Below are 22,841 nucleotides of genomic sequence, written 5' to 3' on the forward strand. Positions count from 1 at the left end.
CTTTTAAGGAATGTTCCTTTTTTTCCCTGGGGTTTATTTAGTCTTATCTGGCTTCAAACAAATACAGTATATGTTTAGCCAAATTTTAAAATGTTGATTGCTTGTCATTTTGTCATTATTATTTTTTTTTTATGTGGATGCCCATTTCCGGCACGTAAGGAAAAAAATTAAGGTCACACTTTAGATTAGGGTCCAATTCTCACTATTAACTAACTATTACCTACTGTAACGGAACTCCTCTGAGACAGAAGTTTGAGAATCCAAACGCAGCTTTATTGAAAGGGTAATCCACAATCGTAGTCAAGAGTTCAGGAAAGGTCAAAACACAGGCAGGCAGTCTAAACAAACAAACACAACAAGGCAGGGAACACGGGCAAAAGAGTAATCCAAGAACAGGCAGGTAATCCAAAAAACGACAGACAAGAAACCAGGGAGAACGCTCAGAATTGCAGTTGTTACACTAAACAAGACTTCGCAAAGAATGACTGAGATAACCAGGCTTATATAGGGTGAGGTAAACAATGTAAACAATGAGTGATGAGTCCGGGCTAAGGATTATGGGTAATGTAGTCTTTGATGGAATGACAGTCTGGGATGGAGTGCCCTCTGGTGGTGATTAGGGGAACTCACACTGGTGAATCGTTACACCTACGACTTTTCCCTCAATAAACTCCTAATTACTGCTTACTAATAGTTAGTAAGATAGTTGTTAAGTTTAGCTATTGGGTAGGATTAAGGGATGTAGAATATGGTCATGCAGAGTAAGGCATTAATACTAGTTACTAGCAACTAGTTAATAGTGAGAATTGGACCCTAAACTAAATTGTTACCAAAATGAATTAATATTAACATGAAATATGAATGAAAATCTTGACAAAATTATGACTTTATCTCATAACTTTTTTTAAACTTTTTTTTAATTTTGACTTAGCTGCCCCATTAGAATAAAATGCTTTGATAAATCATAACGAGTCAAATTGATAGCATACTAAGTTATATTTATGACATAAAAAGTCAAGATTTTTGTCATAGTCTACTTTTTATCTCACAATTTTGACTTTTATGTATTTTTCTAATGGGCTTACATATTATTTAACTGCATTTTTGAGAGACAAATTTTATATAGAGCAACATTTATCTTTATCATAACGAAAATTTAAGACCCCTCTTTATAAAACATACGTGTTTATGTAGATTCATGCATTCAACCTGTCAGTAGATTTTTTTCAAGCCTTCTGACATTTGGGTTTAAAAATTTGTCAGAGTTGCAGACAGGTGTTATTAATGTGTTTGTAATGTTTGTTTTTCTCTAACCAGTGTTTCTTTATCTTCCCTCTCTCCTGCCCTCCTTTAGTCTCCACACTCTGAGGAGTCTACAGAGGAGACCCGTCAGATGGAGGAAATTCTGCGTTTAGAGCGAGAGATTGAGCGACTGCAGAGGAAAAGAGAAGATGGTGTGTCTATGCTACGTGAGAGCTCGAGACAAGAACTCCGATTGCGACGTGATGCTGAGATCCTGCGAGAGAAAAAGAAGGCTTCCCGTGTCGCCACTGAATTCCTCGAACTACTCGACACCGGAGGTCCAGAAGTCATCCCTGGTGACCATAAACAACCTGCCCCCAGACCAGCAGCCGCCAATGAGGAGGAGGTAGATGAAGGCTTCCACGCAGAGGAGGAGTGCATACCCCTTCGCGAGTTCCCTCCTCCAGCAGAAGGTCCAGTGGATCAGGAGATCTTAGCCACTCTGCCACCTCCTCCTCCCGCTTTCGCTGAGGGCACGGTGGCCCCATCTGCACCCAATGTTCCACCTGGGGCTCCTCCCCCACCTCCTCCCCCTCCTCTTCCTCCACCTCCTCTCCCTCTCCATGGTGAAACCAAAAAGGAAGATGGAAAGCCTGAAGAGGCGGTTAAAGAGGAGGATGGAAAAAAGGAGGGAGAAGACGTAGACCGCACCAGCAGGCTGACCGCAGCGGAGTCTCTACCGGACACAGAGGAACCCATCTACAGCGTGCCCGGTGATGGCGAGTCAGACTATGACCAAGACGATCTGGAGGACGGACATAGCAGCATTGCGGCAACAGACGCAGAACATGCCCGCAAGTCCACCTGCACCAACGCAAGCCAGGAGTCCTACAACCGCAGCTCAGATTCAGTGAGTTTCGTAGAGAGATAATGCAAACGTGTACTAAGGCAGTGGCTCTCAACATATGGGCCAGGGCCCACTGCAGACTTACAGGGGTAAAACTTCCCAAAAACTCTTAAAATTATTTAAATTTAGTCATATTAACATAATTTTTATTAAAAGGAGAAAAACACCAAAAACAAAGATGTATAACAAAATTTGAGTTTAATTTATTTTTATTACAACAGAAGTACAAGAGATAAAAATCAGCTATAGATAAGAGGGCCTTCAAATGTTGTCTTGGACAAAGGTGAGCCTTGGAGTCAAAAAGGTTGAGAACCACTGTCCTAAAGGATAAGCATACAGTACCTTCATAATGGTAGCCCTATTAAAAGGAACAGTTCACACTTCTTTTCCTTTAAGTTAGCTAGTGTTGAGTTAACATACATTTGAATACTATATATAATCATATATTTTGCACACTGGAACAAATGCTGGATAAACATGTTTTCTCCAATTTCTGTATTTTCCCTGTCAAATAGATAGGAGTTGGTCTTTAATGTCCGAAATAGCTTTGAAATAGACATTGCAAATATGGCTGCCAAGTGAACTGACTTTCCCGTAAAGAAACTTAACTTTGTCTTCCTTATCCTTCTTCTAGACCAAAATACTGTCAGATTAATAAATAATGAGTGCAAAAATAAACTTCACACACACAGATGTACTTTGATATCTAAATGAGGGCAGAGTTATACTTCTAGTAATACTAGTTATAAAAATTATAACCCTAACAGAAAGCATTCTAAGTAAAAAAAAAAGTATTTACTCTTATTTATTTTTATATTGTTTTTACAAATGAGGATATGGCCATATGTCCCCAAAATGTTGTCATGTTTAGCTCACTTCTGGGTACAAATTTGTCCCCAAAATATGAGTAATTAGGTATACGCACATGCTTGCCCACTGCTGACCATTCACTCTGTCTGTCTCTGTTTCAGTATGCTGACAGCGATGATGAGCATGATGGGTACGTGGACACAGATGAGGAGGTATCCAACGGTAAAGTCAACATCTTGAATGGGAACGGACCTCCGTACTTCCACAGTTACCTTTACATGAAGGGTAAGAAATCAAATGATTCAATCTTTTTATAATGCAATGGCCCTCAACTCTTTTGACTCCAAGGCCCCCCATTGTCAAATACTTATAATGTAATACCATCTCTTAAAAAAACAGCTTGGACAATGTTGTTCTCGAATTCATCTTCATCTTTTTTGTCTCTTCTGTCTCATCCACAGCTGGGTTGATGATCCCGTGGCGCAGGCGTTGGTGTGTTTTGAAGGACGAAACCTTCATGTGGTTCCGCTCTAAACAAGAGTCATTAAAGTCAGGCTGGCTGTACAAGAAAGGAGGCGGACTTTCCACTCTCTCTCGCAGGAACTGGAAGATGCGCTGGTTCGTCCTGCGTGACTCCAAGCTCATGTACTTTGAGAATGACAGCGAGGAGAAGCTGAAAGGGACAATTGACATCCGTTCAGCAAAGTAAGTTTGAGAGAAATAGAAAAGAGTATTGTGGTATCATTAGGTGTCTGTGTCATATAGAAAGACACTTTTTGTGATTGTTAATTGTGATCATCTTATGATTTCTTGCCATTTAGTTTTAATCCAAAGAACCTTATAGGACAGTTCATTCAGAAACCCTAGATCATCCTGAAGTTTTATTTTCTGTTTTTAGGGAGATTGTGGATAATCATGAGAAAGAGAATGCTCTGAATATTGTGACAGATGAGAGAACATACCAGGTGTTTGCAGAGTCACCAGAGGATGCCAGGTACAGACAATTTTTATACCCGTGTGTTTTTCTTAATTGGACCAAATTGCTCTCCCTCACTCTGCACTCTTTCTTTTGCTCTCTTTCTCTCAGTGGTTGGTTTACCGTGTTGAGTCGGGTCCACATTGCCACGCCCGAGCAGCTCCTGGAGATGTCACATGAGCAGGCCAACCCAAAGAACGCTGTGGTCAGTGTCTTACACTTCATGCACTTTCACCGTTAAACCTCCTTCCTCTTTTGACAACAGTTTTTTCTCTCTTACTCTCAGGGCACACTGGATGTTGGATTGATTGATTCAGTTTGTGCTTCAGACAATCCTGACAGGTGAGCGTCTTCTTTGTTACAGAATGCTAGAATATAGGAAAACTGCTGAAATTGCTTACACCACTTAAAGTTGAAGTGTGTTATTTTTTTCAATTTGAAAATACTTCCTCTTATCCAAGCATAATAAACAATGGACACTTTCACATTTCTGGCGTTCTCAGAAGCAGAGGGCATTATAGTTGGCTAAATTTCTAATGTGGTGAATGGAAACTACAACAAATATATTTTTTTAATTCCTATTTGCTCTAATAGCCAAAAGCAAAATCCACAATATCAGTTCTATGACTTTCCAAAAGAGGGGGAAAAAAACAGTGGTAAGAGAGAGAAAGACAAATTTGCAGTCACTCCCTTAGCTGTTGTATTGGAAACAATAATGCAGTTATCTAGTATATTTGTAATGTAATGTTAAGTTAATATAACATTAAATATACTGTTATAAATGTGCATTAAAATTAAAATATAAAAAAACTTTACAGTTTTACAAGGTTAATAATTATGGAAATGTGTCATCACTATGAATGGTCCATTATTACATTTACATTACATTTATGCATTTGGCAGACGCTTTTATCCAAAGCGACTTACATTGCATTCAAGGTACACATTTTTACATTTTGTTAGTTCTTGCCTTCCCTGGGAATCGAACCCATGACCTTGGCGTTGCTAGCGCCATGCTCTACTGTTTGAGCTACAGGAAAGCCCATTATAAGTAAGCCATTTGTTGGTTGACTTTCTTAAAAAGCTTGTTGACAGTATTAAAATTGTAATATTTTAATGCTTATGTTATGCTAGTGGCTCAGAAATTACACACTTCACCTTTAACCTTAGAATTTGTACAGCTACAGTGCTATGAAAATGTATTTGCCCCTTCCTGATTTTCTTTTTTTTTTTACATATTTGTCACACTTAAATGATTCAGCTCATCAAATAACTTTTTAACTTATTTAATTTTAGGGAAAAAAACCTACCTACCACCAAATTTGCAAAAAATAAAAAATAAAATAAATATCTGAAGAGATACAGTATCTAAATTTAAGATTTCCGTCTGGTGCTAACAAAACTTCCTTCCGAATAGGCCCAATTCATTTGTGATCATCACAGCCAATCGTGTGATCCACTGTAACTCAGACCTGCCAGAGGAAATGCATCACTGGATTAGTCTCCTGCAGAAACCGAAAGGAGACTCCAAGAGTGATGGACAGGAGTTCCTGGTCAGAGGTGTGTTATTCATCTGTAACCTGAATTTAGCTACCAAATCTAAGTGTACATTTTATATGTGGTTGATTGGTGAACGTGATACAACATGTTCCTGGATCAACATCTCCAATGATTGGTGAACGTGATACAAGTACAACATGTTCCTGGATCAACAACTCCAATCAACCAATCGGATTTGAGGGATACGTTTACAGTTTATGTCAAGTTTTTAGGTGCTTCTTCATCAATGTTTCTCGATAAGTTAGGACAACATTTTTGGACAGGAATGTTGTTCCAGGATCAACAAAATATGTCTTACTTGGCAAAATTATGGTGAATTAGTTATATTAGGTAGTTGGGATAAAATGCCCTTGAGCGTTATTGTGTAACAGACACAGTAGTGTATATTTTATTTTCTGTAACTTGTCACTATTTCTTTAAACTGTGTATGTGTGTGTCTGTGTGTCTTTTCGTGACACAGGTTGGCTCCACAAGGAGATGAAGGCTGGGGCCAAAATTTCTGCTCTCAAACTGAAAAAGCGCTGGTTTGTCTTGACTAACAACTCGCTGGACTACTTCAAGTCTTCTGAACGTAATGCATCTAAGATGGGCACTCTTGTTCTGAACAGCCTGTGCTCTGTGGTTCAGCCTGAGGAGAAAAAGTTTAAAGAGACAGGTGAGAATGACTAGTTAAAGCCTGTTAAATGTATAATATGGAATCATAGCACATGTTGCTTGCATCACAATTTGAGTACATCTTAGAGCAAAGTATGTCACACATTTGATTCACCATAGAAGAAGAAAAATCATTGTTTTTAATTGTTGGAATGCATTTGCTGTATTGTTAGCAGCAATTATAGACTGTACTTTTAAAGCTAAAAAAAGGCTGTAAACCAACAAAATCTCCAGTATTAGTTTAAATTATTTAAATTACACTATTGTAAGATTTTTTTATGTTTTTGAAATAGTATTTAATGCATATTACGGCTGCATTTATTTGATAAAAATACAGTAAAAACAGTAATATTTTGAAATATAACAATTTAAAATAACTGTTTTCTTTAACTTTCAATATATTTTAAAATGTAATTTATTCATGTGATGCAAAGCTGCATTTTCAGCATCATTACTCCAATCTTCAATGTCACATGATCTTTCAGAAATCATTCTAATATGCTGATTTGGTGCTCAAGAAACATTTCTTATTATTATCAATGTTGAAAACAGTTGTGCTGCTTAATGTTGTGTGGAAATATGTTTTTTTTTCAGAGTTATTTGATGAGTAGCAAGTTCAAAAGAACAGCATTTATTTGAAGTAAAAAAAACTTTACTGCAACTTTTACACTTTTATGAATGCAATTAATTTCTTTCAAAATAAAAATAAATCTTATTGACTCCAAAACATTTGAATTACGGTGTATATAAATAAATATATGTATATGTAAATATAATATAGTTAATCCTAAATTGATTTCAAATACATATGCCATCATTTTGCATTTATTTTGAAAATTGAGTATATATGGACATTTTCTTTTTCTTTTTAAATTATGAATATATTTTTCTTTCTATAAACTAAGTAACATGGTGATGCTGATGTCTGGTTACACTTTAGGTTATTGGAACATCATAGTTCATGGGCGTAAACATTCCTACCGGCTGTACACCAAAATGCTGAATGAGGCCATGCGTTGGGTGTCTGCCATTCAGGGCGTCATTGACAACAAGGTGCCCATTGAAACGCCCACCCAGCAACTCATTAGAGACATCAAGGTAATTGGTTTTAAAAACATAAAGTAAGTCTGGTCTTTGCACTCAAGGTCAGAATGAGTAAAACTGTTGTTTAATAAAAATGGTACATAAATCTCTCTGCCTTTTCTGACATTTGTATAGGAGAACAGTGTTAACTCTGAGGCTGTGGAACAAATGTATCGAAGGAACCCCATTCTGAGATATACTCAGCATCCCTTGCATTCACCTCTTCTGCCACTGCCCTACGGAGAGGTCAGCGAAAACTGTGAGTACCTTCCATCAGCTGAACACTGAACAGAAACAGAAAAAGTTTACTAGCACAATTTCTACATAAATAATTGTCAGGAAGCTAAAAAAAAGTTTTTATCTGGGGTAGGGGGGCCTACCATAATGCTGTAGCCCAGGAGCCTTTGGTTATTTTAATGCGCCCCTGGCTGCAGATTAGGGGTGCACCGATCCGATATTAGGATCGGATATCGGCCGCGATACTGACAAAATAGCTGGATCGGGGATCGGAAAAATGAACAGATCCACAAGCCGATCCAGGTGTTTTTTTCCGTCGCAGCAGAACCTACGTCATTCGTCAGCTTCACGTGTGTCGCTTGCTAGAAGGGAGCGAGCCAGAGAGTCGGCTGTGTGGAGGAGATATTTCACGCTTGCCACGCCAACTAGTTCGTCGCTGTTTCGAGGGTATTACTGCAAAGTCAGGGTCTTTCCTGCATTGACATTTTTTTGACGGCCAAAGCCTAATTTGATGAGTTATTGTGATTTACGAGTGATGTAGAACAGATGCTGCGCTCGTGACTGAGTGACAGAGAGACCGATCTGAGAGCTCCTCCCCCGCGCGCGCTCTCTGGGTCTTCAAAATAATCAGTGTTCGCTCTCATATTTCACATATTAATCCAAATCAAAAGCTCGGAAGACCGAAACCATGTTGCACGTGACACATTCGGACAATTTTGTCCTTGAATTATCACTGGGTGTGAATTGCGCTCAAAAAACATTGACTCTTCTCTGACCAGCTGACATAAAGCATACTTTCAATAAGCGGGAGACAAATTATATCCAGTTATGAAGTGTTTTCTGTGTGTTGACATCTTTCGCGATGTTCTAACAGACGGAATTCGCACACAACGCGTCTGCTAATGTCCGATTCGTGACCTAATGACTCCTTTGAACCGAATCATTTTAACGACTGGCCAGAACAACTGATCTGTCCAACACTGAACTCATGAACTCAGTTTATTAATTTACTCAGAACGCAACTGAAATGAGAACACAAGTGTGCTTACCCAATTTAGCAAGAGTGGGTAGTAAGAATTATTTTTAATTATCAACAGTATTTCATCTTATTTCTGTTGACAATGTGTAGTAAAATAAAAAGGCCTAGCCTACAATCATTTAATCTGGAGTGAGGTGAAACCAGAACAAAGTTGTTATTAGCTAGCTGAAAATTTTTAATAAATTGCATATGGCAGAAAATTAGACTATTTGTTAATTTGTAATGCTACTTTTTAATATTGATATGATTATATACCAAAACAATTATCTGTAGTGTAAAAAATGTTTGGTAAGATTACTATTGTATGTTTGACCAATAGGCCTACACTGTTTTTTGTTTCCACTGCTACATTTTATTTATTTAAAGAAGTTAGATTACATTCTATTTTAGATTTGAATGCACAATTGTTTTTTAAATAAATAAGAATTCAACACCTTACATACATCTGTTATTTTGTCTTAGTTATGTTTAGTTAGTAAAGTCTGGTGCCTTTAGTCTCTTCAAGGAAGGTATAAGGTGGAAGATATACAGTTTATTATTAATTCAACAATATATCGGATCGGTATCGGGTATCGACAGATACACAAAGCCCAGGCATCGGTATCGGTATCGGGACTGAAAAAGTCGGATCGGTGCACCCCTACTGCAGATCATCTTCAGATCAGAATAATTAGTTATATTTTACTGCAATTGCCTATCTAAACTTTTTATAGGTATAAAAAAACTCATGTTTACAACACTGTATGTATTGTAAGTATGTATGTATGAATGTATGTATTGTATGTAATATGTATTGTATGTTTCAGATCCTCTTGTAAAAATATGGGTCAAATATAGTTGAATATTCAAATTCACTCTTTGCCAGTAGGTGACGCTTGTGGAACAGCAGAATTATAGCAGTTACATAAACAAGGCAGCGATGTGCTTATAAACACTACATCAGTGTTTCCCACGGCACAGTTTTGATAAGCCATGATACAAAAGATGAAGCACTATGCACATGATATGTAAAACTTGCTTCAACTAGACGGCAAATAGCAGACTAAGAATATTCTCCGATCTTCAAATACAAAAACGTTAGCCTTAATGGACATAGTGTTTCTTGAGTAAAGAAAACTCTGTACTTACTCAACAGTTTTTTATTTAACCTTGCATGCAAACAAGCAGAGATCTCCAAACTGTGCACGGCACATTCTAAATGGAGGTTTGAGGTTTGACTGACAGTCTGAGGAGCCAATTGATTTACGAGGTTTAGTCACAACCTCTTTTAAATGCTTTTTATTTGTTAAATATTTGTAAAACCCACATACAGATGTAAACTATGGCCAGTGGTATTAATTTTATAAAACAAAAATGAAGAAATATAGAGAGACAAGTTTTTGGCCCGACAGCGATGATATTTTCTTAATTGTGGCATTTATTTTTACATATTCTTTGAAACTTGATAATATTTCACGGCACACCTGACAACCTGTCACGGCACACTAGTGTAAAAGAAAACGCCATCAAAACTTTTCTGGTCAAAATGCAAGTTTACAGGTACAGCGCCATGATATAAATAACATATATAATACAAAATATTTATTATTCATCAGCAGTAGAGCAGCAGTACCCACTGTAGGCCCCTGGAAGCCAGGGCGATAATGCGCCCCTGTCTGCAGCACAAACCTAATGTTTGTTACTGTGTGACGGGACACTTATCTCACGAGACGAGACACGAGATTGGGTTCACGAGAACGAGATTTTTACATAGTATTTTTAAGAAATCCTCAATGATGAAATACATGACTAGAAAAATAGTTTGCAGGTGTATTTGAAATGTTTTAACTCATCATCTTGTAATGAATGCCATTTCAGTTCTACTTTCTGAGTATGAATTATCATATGCAGTAAAAGACAACAAGCACTGTAAAGGTTTTCCCAAAAACTCAACTGACTGGCTTCTCTCCTGTATGATTGTCTCTTCAGACCTTACTGTACATGAGCTTCTTTTGACCTCCCAACTGAACTCCTTCCCACAAATTGATCATAGATATTAAGTGCAAACAACCATAATACCATAATCAAAGTACTCAATATTCAAAGTGCAAATAGAAACCAAATTTTTCTTCAAGCATGATACAGAGCTAAGAGATGGTTACAACGAGATAGCTTTTATATTTGGAGATATTCGTGTGCCAAACAGCTGTAACGTATTGAAATCGCGTTTGAATGCACGCTCCCGTTTATTTTTCACTTTCAATTTCTCGATCGTGTGTACTGAATAGGGAGTGGTGGAGCTGACCGCACATTTTAAATTATAAGTCTGACGCTTCTGCTGCGCAATGAATCCTCCGCCACGGTCCAGTTCATTAACATGTAACACACACTCGTAACACATGCTCAATGCGAGCGCTTCACTAACATGTAACACGCTCAATGTTTTCTCGTCATGTGATCAGTGACAATGCTGTGCACTATGTACGACTCAAAACAGCTCGTGTTAGATGAGCTGATGGAATTGAAGCGACTGTTTTCCTCCTGAATTAAATTGTTTTTATTTCTATAAAAAGCAAAACTAGGCATAATGTTAATGTAGCGTTGGCATATTCTATCCTAACTTCACCCTCACACTCAATATGACATGAGACAGCTTTTCACCTCGACGAGAAATCTCATCACAGTTTAGTCTCGCGAGATCTTGTGGCAGGAGATCTCATCACACCCCTATTTGTTACATAATATGATTAAAGAAAAGAGTCATCTTACTAACAGATCTCTCTCCTTCTCTCTGCAGTGCAAAAGGAGAAGGGTTATGGAAGCCTGCAGGATGAGGCAGTGAAGATCTTCAACTCACTTCAGGAGATGGAGATAGTTTCCGATCCTCTTGCCATCATTCAGGGCATCCTGCAGACCTGCCACGATCTGCGGCCACTGAGAGACGAGGTGTACTGTCAGCTGATCAAACAGACCAATCACGTGCCCCAACCCAACAGCCCCGCAAACCGCGCACACTGGCACCTGCTCACCTGCATGAGCTGCACTTTCCTGCCCAGTCGTGCCATTCTGCGTTACCTTCGATTCCACTTGAAGAGGTGACAGAGAGGCACTCATTAAATAGCATCTTGGGGTTGAATGTCAAGGGTCATTTGACAAACACTATGTATTTTGGTCTCTTTCTGTGAATAATCTCAGGGTTAGAGAGCGCTACCCTGGCACTGAGATTGAGAAGTATGCCCACTTCATTGGTGAGTCCCTGAAGAAGACAAAGACCAGGGAGTATGTGCCCTCTCAGGAGGAGATCACCGCCCTGCTGAACAGACAGGAAATGACAACTACTGTGTACTGCCATGGAGGAGGGTCTTGCAAGATATCCATCAACTCACACACCACAGCTGGAGAGGTGAGAGGAAGAGAGGGGTTTTTATCATTTTAACACCTTTGCTTAGAATTGTAAAATGAAATCACGCAGTATGCCCTGCAAATTAGGATGAAAGTGATCTTATTTGTGCTTGTTTGTGTCAAGGTGGTGGAGAAGCTTATTCGTGGTCTGGCAATGGAAGACAGCAGGAACATGTTCTCTTTGTTTGAACACAATAAGGTGGAGAGCCGAGCCATTGAAAGCCGCATAATTGTGGCAGATATGCTTGCGAAGTTTGAGAGGTAATGAAAATGTGATAGTTCATATGGTGTAATTGGTGACTGACAGTAAAATGACTAAAGCACCCCTTATGGAAGAAAAATATATGGAAATATACTGCAAAACATAATGCGATATATGCATTGGCCATCTATGGCTATATATTGATGCATATAAAATATTTCGAAATAAAGACATAAATAGCATTATATGTAAGTTAAAGTTTTACCCTTTATTGTGTACATATATTCATTGCACAAACATGTTCCCATATAAATTATTTACACCAGATTTCTAGTTCCCAGCATGCTTTGCTTCTGACTGTTAAAGGAGAGTAAATGTTAAAATTAAGTGTTATTTCACATGTTTTCTGGTATGTCTTGAGTTTTTACTGAGGGTTAGCATTGGGCTGAAGAGTAGAGCCTGTGGTTAGGTTGACGATTGGTCGAACATCTATAAGACTATTATTATATTTAAAAAGTAATGGCTGTGTCCTCTTCAACACAGTGACAGTCTCTTTGCTAATTACTTTAGTACATGCAGGTGTGCTTGTACTATTGTTACCTAGCTTGAAAATATGAAACATTTAGTAAATATAAGATTTAGTAAAATTTAGTAAAATATAAGATATAAGATATATTACATTATATATTTCTCTATATATGTGTGTTTATACTGCATGAGTAAATATATCTGCAATATATTATACACATGCACTACCATATCTGATCATATATATATCTATATATTATTAAATGTATTACTGAATATAAAATGTCATACATTATAATATATTATTTAAATATATAGTGACATTTTTCAAATACAGTGAGGAAAATAAGTATTTGAACACCCTGCTATTTTGCAGGTTCACCCACTTAGAAATCATGGAGGGGTCTGAAATTGTCATCGTAGGTGCATGTCCACTGTGAGAGACATAATCTTAAAAAAAATTCCAGAAATCACAATGTACGATTTTTTAACTATTTATTTGTATGATACAGCTGCAAATAAGTATTTGAACACCTGAGAAAATCAATGTTAATATTGGTACAGTAGCCTTTGTTTGCAATTACAGAGGTCAAACGTTTCCTGTAGTTTTTCACCAGGTTTGCACACACTGCAGGAGGGATTTTGGCCCACTCCTCCACACAGATCTTCACTAGATCAGTCAGGTTTCTGGCCTGTCGCTGAGAAACACGGAGTTTGAGCTCCCTCCAAAGATTCTCTATTGGGTTTAGGTCTGGAGACTGGCTAGGCCATGCCAGAACCTTGATATGCTTCTTACAGAGCCACTCCTTGGTTATCCTGGCTGTGTGCTTCAGGTCATTGTCATGTTGGAAGACCCAGCCTCGACCCATCTTCAATGCTCTAACTGAGGGAAGGAGGTTGTTCCCCAAAATCTTGCAATACATGGCCCCTGTCATCCTCTCCTTAATACAGTGCAGTCGCCCTGTCCCATGTGCAGAAAAACACCCCCAAAGCATGATGCTACCACCCCCATGCTTCACAGTAGGGATGGTGTTCTTGGGATGGTACTCATCATTCTTCTTCCTCCAAACACGTTTAGTGGAATTATGACCAAAAAGTTCTATTTTGGTCTCATCTGACCACATGACTTTCTCCCATGACTCCTCTGGATCATCCAAATGATCATTGGCAAACTTAAGACGGGCCTGGACATGTGCTGGTTTAAGCAGGGGAACCTTCCGTGCCATGCATGATTTCAAACCATGAAGTCTTAGTGTATTACCAACAGTAACCTTGGAAATGGTGGTCCCAACTCTTTTCAGGTCATTGACCAGCTCCTCCCGTGTAGTTCTGGGCTGATTTCTCACCTTTCTTAGGATCATTGAGACCCCACGAGGTGAGATCTTGCATGGAGCCCCAGTCCGAGGGAGATTGACAGTCATGTTTAGCTTCTTCCATTTTCAAATGATTGCTCCAACAGTGGACCTTTTTTCACCAAGCTGCTTGGCAATTTCCTTGTAGCCCTTTCCAGCCTTGTGGAGGTGTACAATTTTGTCTCTAGTGTCTTTGGACAGCTCTTTGGTCTTGGCCATGTTAGTAGTTGGATTCTTACTGATTGTATGGGGTGGACAGGTGTCTTTATGCAGCTAACGACCTCAAACAGGTGCATCTAATTTAGGATAATACATGGAGTGGAGGTGGACATTTTAAAGGCAGACTAACAGGTCTTTGAGGGTCAGAATTCTAGCTGATAGACAGGTGTTCAAATACTTATTTGCAGCTGTATCTTACAAATAAATAGTTAAAAAATCATACATTGTGATTTCTGGATTTTTTTTTTAGATTATGTCTCTCACAGTGGACATGCACCTACGATGACAATTTCAGACCCCTCCATGATTTCTAAGTGGGAGAACTTGCAAAATAGCAGGGTGTTCAAATACTTCTTTTCCTCACTGTATATGAAAAGCAGTAATTCCTTATGTATTATTCAATATAGTATTCTGTATATTTTCAAATATACCATTATATAATTTAATATATTGATCATTCATAGGGAAATATATTTTCTTTCAGTAAGGGTCATCTGCAATGCTTTGCTCTTTCAGGTTGGCAGGTGGTGAGGAGGAAGAGGAGGAAGGGCCCTGGAGGCTATATTTCAAGCTTTATTGCTTTCTTGATGTGGAAAGCATGCCCAAAGAGGGAGTGGAATTTGCGTTCATGTTTGAGCAGGTGAATTGCAAAAGTATTTTTATTTTGTATACCCATTATACAGCATTCTTAGTATTGATTCACCTGATTTAAAGTCCCCATGGAATCAAAATAGACCATTCTTGTTTTTTTATGAATTATTGCAACATTTATTATGAATGATTTATCAGTGCACATAATTTTTTAGATTCATGTGCACTCGTAATCTTTAATCAAAATAACTTCCTCTCCCACTTGAGAGATCTCTTCTCTGATGACAATATGTATGTATGTTTTAATGTTTTTAAATTGAATTTTACAAAAAAGATCCATCTTCATAAATTTTCCATCACCTTTTCTGCAAAAATCTAATATTTCTCTAAAACAATTGTCAGTAAAAATGTTTTAAAATATCCCTTCATTCCAGCTCACAAAAAAATATCTTTGTCATTTTACCACTTTATGAGCATATTTTATAAAAAGTCTTGAATATATATATATATATATATATATATATATATATATATATATATATATATATATATATATATATATATATATGAATATATATATGAATATATATACATATATATATATATATATATATACATATATTCTACTCTAAGTGGTTGCTGTTGTATATTGCTTATTTTATGTATTGTCTGTAATGAAGTTTGATGATGATGAATTATAATGTTTTATAATTATATTTTTTTATATTATTAATTACACATATTATAAAGCAGAACTGCCCAAACTTTTTACTATGAAGGACCTACATTTTTTACTTCATTGAGGGCCGTACATCAGTATAATGAAAGTATGTTTCATTACATCAAACTATATTATGTAAAAATGTACATTTAAAAAAAATCTAATTCACTTATATTATATTTCAATGCAAAAATAAAAAAAAAATGTAAAAAAAAAAGATAATTTAGAAGTAAAGATTTGCTTCAATTGGATGTTTTCCCCTTCTATTTCCACCCCTCTTGTGATACAGCATGGAGGGCTAACTTTGGGCATCTCTGTTATGAAGTGATAGTTGTTTTTGTTTTTCATTCCCCCTTATCTCTCTGCCTCTTTTTTCACCATCTCTCTTAGGCTCATGAGAGTCTCATCAGTGGTCATTTCCCAGCCCTTGAGGAAACCCTTCAGCACTTAGCAGCCCTGCGACTGCAGTACATCCATGGTGATGTGGCTCGTACGCCCTGGAGTCTGAGCAGCGTGTACCCTGTTGGACGACTTCGCACACGCATCTTCCAGTCCACTAAGGCAGGGGGTGCCGGAGTACCCGGGGTTGGCATAGTAGGGCCGGGAGGTCACACTTTGGAACGCCGGAAGACCAACTTCCTGGACGGGACGCTGAGACGCAGCTTCAAGACGGGATCGCTGAAGAAACAGCGTGTGGAGGAGGAACAGATGCTGGAGATGTTTGTAAAGGAGGAGATGTCAGCCACACTGACCAGCGTGCTGGAGAAATGGAGCCGTCTACAGGGCATGCCTCAGCACCAGGCCATGCTCAGTTACATGACCGTCATCAAAGAGTGGCCGGGATATGGGTCTACACTGTTTGATGTGGAGGTGTGTAAAAATCAGTAGGGATGCTCCGAGTATCAGGGATATAACTACCATCTACATTGTAGGGCCACTAAAGGGATGATAGAGTTAGATAGGGTTTAGGGATAGATGTGTCCCCCAATAGTGGTCAACAAATATTGATTACTACCCTCTATCCTAAATATGTGGATATAACCTTGTAAAGTAGCAGCATATTTATCACTACTGACCCCGAGTTTGCATAAATTCTGGTTGCATGACTCATAAATGTTAATTGCATGTCTTCAGTGATAATACTCAGTGCCATTTCTCTTTCAAAACATGTTTTGTGCCAATCCTGTTCTTGGAGGTTGAAGATTAGTGCTGCAAAGAAGGCTATAATGTAGAAATAAATCTAGTAAATATCATTGCATTATGAGACATCATAAATATGACTAGGATGATCATTATTCTGTATAAAATAATCAGTGTGATTGACAGAGTTATGAGATAAATATTGCACTTGGTATGTGTAAGTGTGTTATATGGGATTTTTCACGAGTTCGCACTTACATATAATTTATAGAGAGTAATTCAATGTGTATTTGGCGTGCTGTCCGGGGGGAGGGCTTTGAGCTCGGAATTAGGACCGAACCCAGAGTACCCCCGTATATGTAAGTGGTTTTAGAGTTAAAAGGTGTGGCGAAGGGGTGGTGGAAGGGTTGCTGAGAACTGTCAACAAACGGAGGTAGGACTGCTGTGTGTATATATACCTCTATTGTTGATTAGCTGAGTGCTCTCCACCTGTGTCATTTATCTGAACGTGCTTCTCCCGAACCTTGTTTATAAAACATAATTTAGTTTGAATTTGAACCTTATATATATAGTAGTTTTGGCTTGCTAATGGATATGGAAAAAGGCAATGTTAATGCATTTGGTCATGGCAGAATAAATCTGCTATGTATGAGACCTGCTACTGCCATTAGATACACAGACACGCTGCTGTGAACATGAAAGCATCAGCTGAGGCCAATCAGCTTGTGCCATATTGTAATGGTGTGATTGCTTGCAGATTGCATGTAAGGACCTTAGCCGACACCATCTAGAGTTCCAAGACTGAACTAGAAATATAGAAATATACTCGAATTAAAAGCAACTTTTTATTTTAATCCTAAAACCTCTCAGCCAACTCTATCAGAAAAATCACATTGATTGACCAACTTCAACAGTTCAATTTTGCATTTGAACAGCAACCGTAAGCCTAGTTAGGGTAAGGGTTTACATACTGTACGCATAATCCATCATAAGCCTAGATTCATGAAATTCAGACTAATCTAAGATGCTTATTCAGCAGAGATATTTTCAGATTTTCCACTATTTTGAGAGTAGTCAGTAAGGCAAAGTCTCAGTGTTTAATAATTGACATTATTGATTACATGTTTTACATGTTTGTGTTTTTGTATATCTGTCTGCAGTGTAAGGAGGGTGGGTTCCCTCATGATCTGTGGCTGGGCGTCAGTGCCGAAAACGTCTCTGTGTACAAACGGGGCGACCCCAAACCACTCGAAACTTTCCAGTATGAGCACATCGTTTTCTTTGGAGCACCTCAGCCCAGCACATACAAAATCATTGTTGATGAAAGGGAGATGTTCTTCGAGACGTCTCAGGTAACACACTTCTGTGTCTCTGTTATCAGTGCAGAATGTTGTCAAATTGCTTGTTTAAAAGCTTTAGGAGCATTTAAGTCTTTTGAGGATGTACACTACATTTCAAAAACAAAGATTTTTTTAAATACAGTAACTAAAAAAAACTGTAATCTTGTGAAATAGGATCACAGTTTAAAATAACTGATTTCTATTTAAATCTATTATAAAATGTAATTTATTCCTGTGATGGCAAAGCTGAATTTTCAGCATCATTACTCCAGTCTTCAGTGTCACATGATCTTTCAGAAATCATTCTAATATGCTGATTTGGTGCTCAAGAAACATTTATTATCATTATCAATGTTGAAAAGAGTTGTACTGCTTGATGAAACAGTGATACATATTTTTCAGGATTCTTTGATGAAAAGAAAGTTGAAATATTTGAAAAGTATTTGAAATAGTCTTTTTGTAACATCATAAATGTTTTTACTGTCAATTTTGATCAATTTAATACATCCTTGCTGAATTTTTTTTTTTTATATAAAATACAATTCTGAACGTTAGTGCAGTCTCTTATGCTAAATTAAATCTTTGAATCTAGTGCTTCTGATTTAGTCATTATATTCCCTTTACTGGTCGTTTTTGAAGGATTAGCATGCAGTTTTTAACCAGTGTGTTTTGTTGTGTGCTTTAAGGTGGGTGAAATCACTAAGATCATGAAGGCGTACATCAACATGATCGTTAAAAAGCGCTGCAGTATTATGTCCATCACCAGCAACAGCAGCGCCTGGATGAGGTGATCGACACCAGCCAGAGCTCAAAGTGTCCAGCAACACAATGTGATGAAAGGGAGGTATACTACTGACCGTTGATGATTGGAGAAAGAGAAGGAGAGCTGAGAAGTAATACTGGACTCCTCTATCTGAGTCCTAAATACAACAGCACACATATTTATTTGGACCAATTTCATCTTTTACGAAGCACAACAAAGCCTGGTAACCTGCTCACTGTTCCCACCCCTCACTGCCCGCACTCTGACTTATGACCAAACTTATTTATTTCCTTGTCTCCTCTTCTCCATTTTGTTCCCTTCTCTCAGTCAGTGATGTTGTACCTATCCGCCGCCAACCACCTACAACTCCATTTACTGGTAGTTTTACTGAGGTGTGTATATTGTGCTTGCGTGTGAGATCAAAGTTAACACACACACACAGGTGTATACTTTGTGGAGCACATACATTTTGTAAAGCCATGACTGCTGGAGGCTGTTCAGAGAGCACAGAGGAGAAAGCTATGCGTTAACATTCCCATTGATCTCAATGGCAGCTGCTAGGCTGGCGCAGGACCCCCCCAGAAGTACGTGATTTGAATTCTGCCATCTTTGCTCATTGCTGCTCAGTTTCACTTACAGGTTTTTTTGAGCCAATCACCTGAACCATAAAAGCCACGTGACTTATCACTCTCTGGAGCCGCAGGATAATGACGTCATGGCAGCACTGTTTGGTTGATGGTGAAAGAACATGCACAGTCGCTTCAAAAATATTAGTCACTGATAAAACATCTAATATAATATAATATAATGAAATGTGTGCGATTTATATGCTGATTCCAAAAATGTGTAGTTATGACCAGCAGGGGCGCCACCTGAGTAAGTCAGCCAATCAGAGTGCAGTGTATCTGGGGCTGGCAGTAAATTGATATCAGCAGTGTGACTGTTCACACGTATTTCACACATTATCAATGCAACAATCGTCCTATTTTGTATTAAATGCCAGAGTCTATAAATACATATGCTAAAGTGTTACATTTGATACTGTCTAATATTATTTGTATTTACAAGTAATTGCAATGTTTGTTTGTTTTCCCATTATTTTGCCAGTTATACAAAGCTTGTGTAACTGTAACAATGCACAAAAGCATTGTGACCAGTTTGTTGATTGAGAGTGTTCAACAAAAAAGTGTGCGGATCCTAGGCATCTCTATTTGCTGTTACAGAGATCGGATAACAGTTATTAAGTGTTATGCAAGTAGAACCAGGTCTGCCCAATGCAAGCAATGAAACAAGGCCCTGTCATTAGATAAGTATTAACCTACAGAAGTCAAGATTCAATAAGCATGTATTTGTACTGTTTCAATGTGTATACGTAATATTAATTTAGCAACATTACACTTATCCAATGATTTTTTTTTTTAGAGCCTGTTCCACTGAGACATTTTGCAGTATTGATGCAAAAATGCTGAGTCCACTGTATGCCAAAATGTACAGATTGCAAAGCTAGAGATCTTATTTACATATACTAATATTCATAAGTTTGGGGTCAGTAATATATATAGTGTTTGAGCTTTTATTCAGACACATTAAATTGATCAAAAGTGACAGTAAAGTCGTTAAAAAATTTCAAATGAATGCTGTTCTTTTGAACTTTCTATTCATCAAAGAATCCTTTAAAAAAATCTATCAGGGTTTCCACAAAAATATTTAGCGGCACAACTGTTTTAGACATTGATAATTACAATTTTTTTTTCCTGTGCACTAAATCAACAGTGATTTCTGAAGGACACTGGAGTAATGGCTGCTGAAAATTCAGCTGTGTAATCACAGGAATAAATTACATTTTAAAGTATATTAAAATAGAAAACATTTCTTTTAAATTGTAATGATATTTCACATTATTACTGTTTTTACTGTATTTTTGATTAAATAAATGCAGCCTTAGTGAGCATAGGAAATGCTTTCAAAAGCATTAAAAAAATCTTACCGACCCCAAACTTTTGAACAAAATATACACTATATTGCCAAAAGTATTGGGACACCCCTCCAAATCATTGAATTCAGGTGTTGGGCTTGGCCTCTTAGTTCCAGTGAAAGGAATTCTTAATGCTTCAGCATACCAAGACATTTTGGACAATTTCATGCTCCCAACTTTGTGGGAACAGTTTGGGGATGGCCCCTTCCTGTTCCAACATGACTGCGCACCAGTGCACAAAGCAAGGTCCATAAAGACATGGATGAGCGAGTTTGATGTGGAGGAACTTGACTGGCCTGCACAGAGTCCTGACCTCAACCAGATAGAACACATTTGGGATGAATTAGAGCGGAGACGGCGAACCTCAGTGCCTGACCTCCCAAATGCGCTTCTAGCAAAAATTCCCATAAACACACTCCTAAACCGTGTGGAAAGCCTTCCCAGAAGAATTGAAGCTGTTATAGCTGCAAAGGGTGGGCCAACTCCATATTCAACCCTACGGATTAAGAATGGGATGTCATTAAAGTTCATGTGCGTGTAAAGGCAGGCGTCCCAAAACTTTTGGCAATATAGTGTATATATGACTGTAGAATATGTATCATCATATTTGACTGCACAGAAAAACCAGCACAAACTGAGTCAAGCGGGTCTTTGAATCCTGAAAACGCTTTAAGTTCTCAAGGAGCATATAAGTCATTGTATGGTGTACGTAGTGTACAGGCATGGACATTACACCCATTTACTGGACTGTGAAAGCCTCATGTTCTTTAAAGTGCATCTTTACAATCTATCTCGTCTTTACAAGAACTGCCTGAGTCAGCCTGACAAATGACCCTAAACATGTCATTTTACAACAGATTTACACATTCTTGAAGATCTTTGCTCTGACCACAATCTTTTATTTTGCTTTCTTTTATATTTTGCATTTTACCGTGGCCAAAGCAGCCTTTTTGTGTTTCATGTCATGATGGAGCTCTGCTGACATTCTTATTAGGGTTTCATTCCAGAGAGATGACAGACAAAAGACATAACAGAGTACCACAACACAAAAAGGGCATCATCCACTGACTCTCGACCAACACGCGTGTAAGAGTATGCCTTGTTGTTTTACTTTTTTATGTGAGTATAATTCTGAAGTAAACTGCGACAGTACCTGTGTAATTTTGCTGTTTGATATGCAACTATATTTGTCAGTGTAATGCAAGTTCTTTTGTGAATGTGTGTACTGTATGTCTGAATTTAACCATGAATTGAAACAAGGATAATGATGATGGAATATGACGAAGATGTTTAGGGAGCTATGTGTATGGGTATTTCTATTACAGTATTGTTATATTTAAGAAACCGAATGGGAATGGGCGGGTGAGGGTTTGCTGTATTTATCTGTTATGATAGTGTTATAGTTGATAATTGGAGAAGTTAAGGTGCAGGGGTCTCCCTTTCATGCTGATCTTTCAAGATTCTACACATCTTAATCTGATCCGGATCAGCATTAAAGGGCAGCTTCTGCCAACACTGTTGAATTGTGTGAGCACTGTGAAGGAATGGATAGAAGTGACTTGACATGAATAAGTGGAAAAGATTTGCATTTCTTGTGATGCTGTGTTGGTGCACCCAGCTAACAAAAATATGTTCTAAGAACATTTTGCCAACGTTCCCATTAAGTTATGAAGACCTTCTTTCTGAATGTTCTAGAGAAAACATTAAGGGAATGTTTTCTATGTTTTGTCATTATGCAAGTATTATGGGAACGTTACTTTTACTTCCACTGAACTATCTGAAAAAAGATGTAGGTTTAGTAGTAACGTTTAAAAACGCTAGACGAGCGTCCAACAAAAATGTTTTATAAAAAATGATACAAATAATATTTATGTGCTAATGTTTTGATAACGTAATTGAAGACCAAAAAACTTTAAGACCAGATAAATAGAACAAACATTCTATCAACATTTCTGGAAAAACTTTTGTTCATAACTTTGAGAGAACCTTGCCAGAATGTTCCCTGTTAGCTGGGCATTATGTGTTGATGTTGTTGTGTGTTGTGGGTTAGTTCACCCAAAAATGAAAATTACCCCATAATTTACTCACCCTCAAGCCATCCTAGGTGTAAATAGCATTCTT

The 22,841-nt window shown here is 37.8% G+C and overlaps 1 protein-coding gene across 1 annotated transcript in view; it reads left to right on the forward strand.

Annotated features, from left to right (window-relative positions):
* Nucleotides 1–19,755, forward strand: part of myo10l1 (myosin X, like 1) — a 77,304-nt gene extending 57,549 nt beyond the window's left edge. The window contains exons 22-38 of the mRNA XM_079840032.1: nt 1,355–2,152; nt 3,121–3,244; nt 3,421–3,664; nt 3,858–3,953; nt 4,047–4,140; nt 4,222–4,277; nt 5,353–5,495; nt 5,956–6,150; nt 7,090–7,247; nt 7,368–7,491; nt 11,285–11,582; nt 11,683–11,890; nt 12,014–12,150; nt 14,707–14,830; nt 15,893–16,372; nt 17,803–17,994; nt 18,669–19,755. Coding sequence (XP_079696158.1) covers nt 1,355–2,152; nt 3,121–3,244; nt 3,421–3,664; nt 3,858–3,953; nt 4,047–4,140; nt 4,222–4,277; nt 5,353–5,495; nt 5,956–6,150; nt 7,090–7,247; nt 7,368–7,491; nt 11,285–11,582; nt 11,683–11,890; nt 12,014–12,150; nt 14,707–14,830; nt 15,893–16,372; nt 17,803–17,994; nt 18,669–18,773 — 3,576 coding nt within the window. The 3' untranslated portion in view covers nt 18,774–19,755. The remainder of the gene's footprint in view (nt 1–1,354; nt 2,153–3,120; nt 3,245–3,420; nt 3,665–3,857; nt 3,954–4,046; nt 4,141–4,221; nt 4,278–5,352; nt 5,496–5,955; nt 6,151–7,089; nt 7,248–7,367; nt 7,492–11,284; nt 11,583–11,682; nt 11,891–12,013; nt 12,151–14,706; nt 14,831–15,892; nt 16,373–17,802; nt 17,995–18,668) is intronic.
* Nucleotides 19,756–22,841: the final 3,086 nt, after the last annotated feature.

Source organism: Gobio gobio (assembly GCF_949357685.1).
Source record: "Gobio gobio genome assembly, chromosome: 17".
Classification (NCBI taxonomy): Eukaryota; Metazoa; Chordata; class Actinopteri; order Cypriniformes; family Gobionidae; genus Gobio; species Gobio gobio.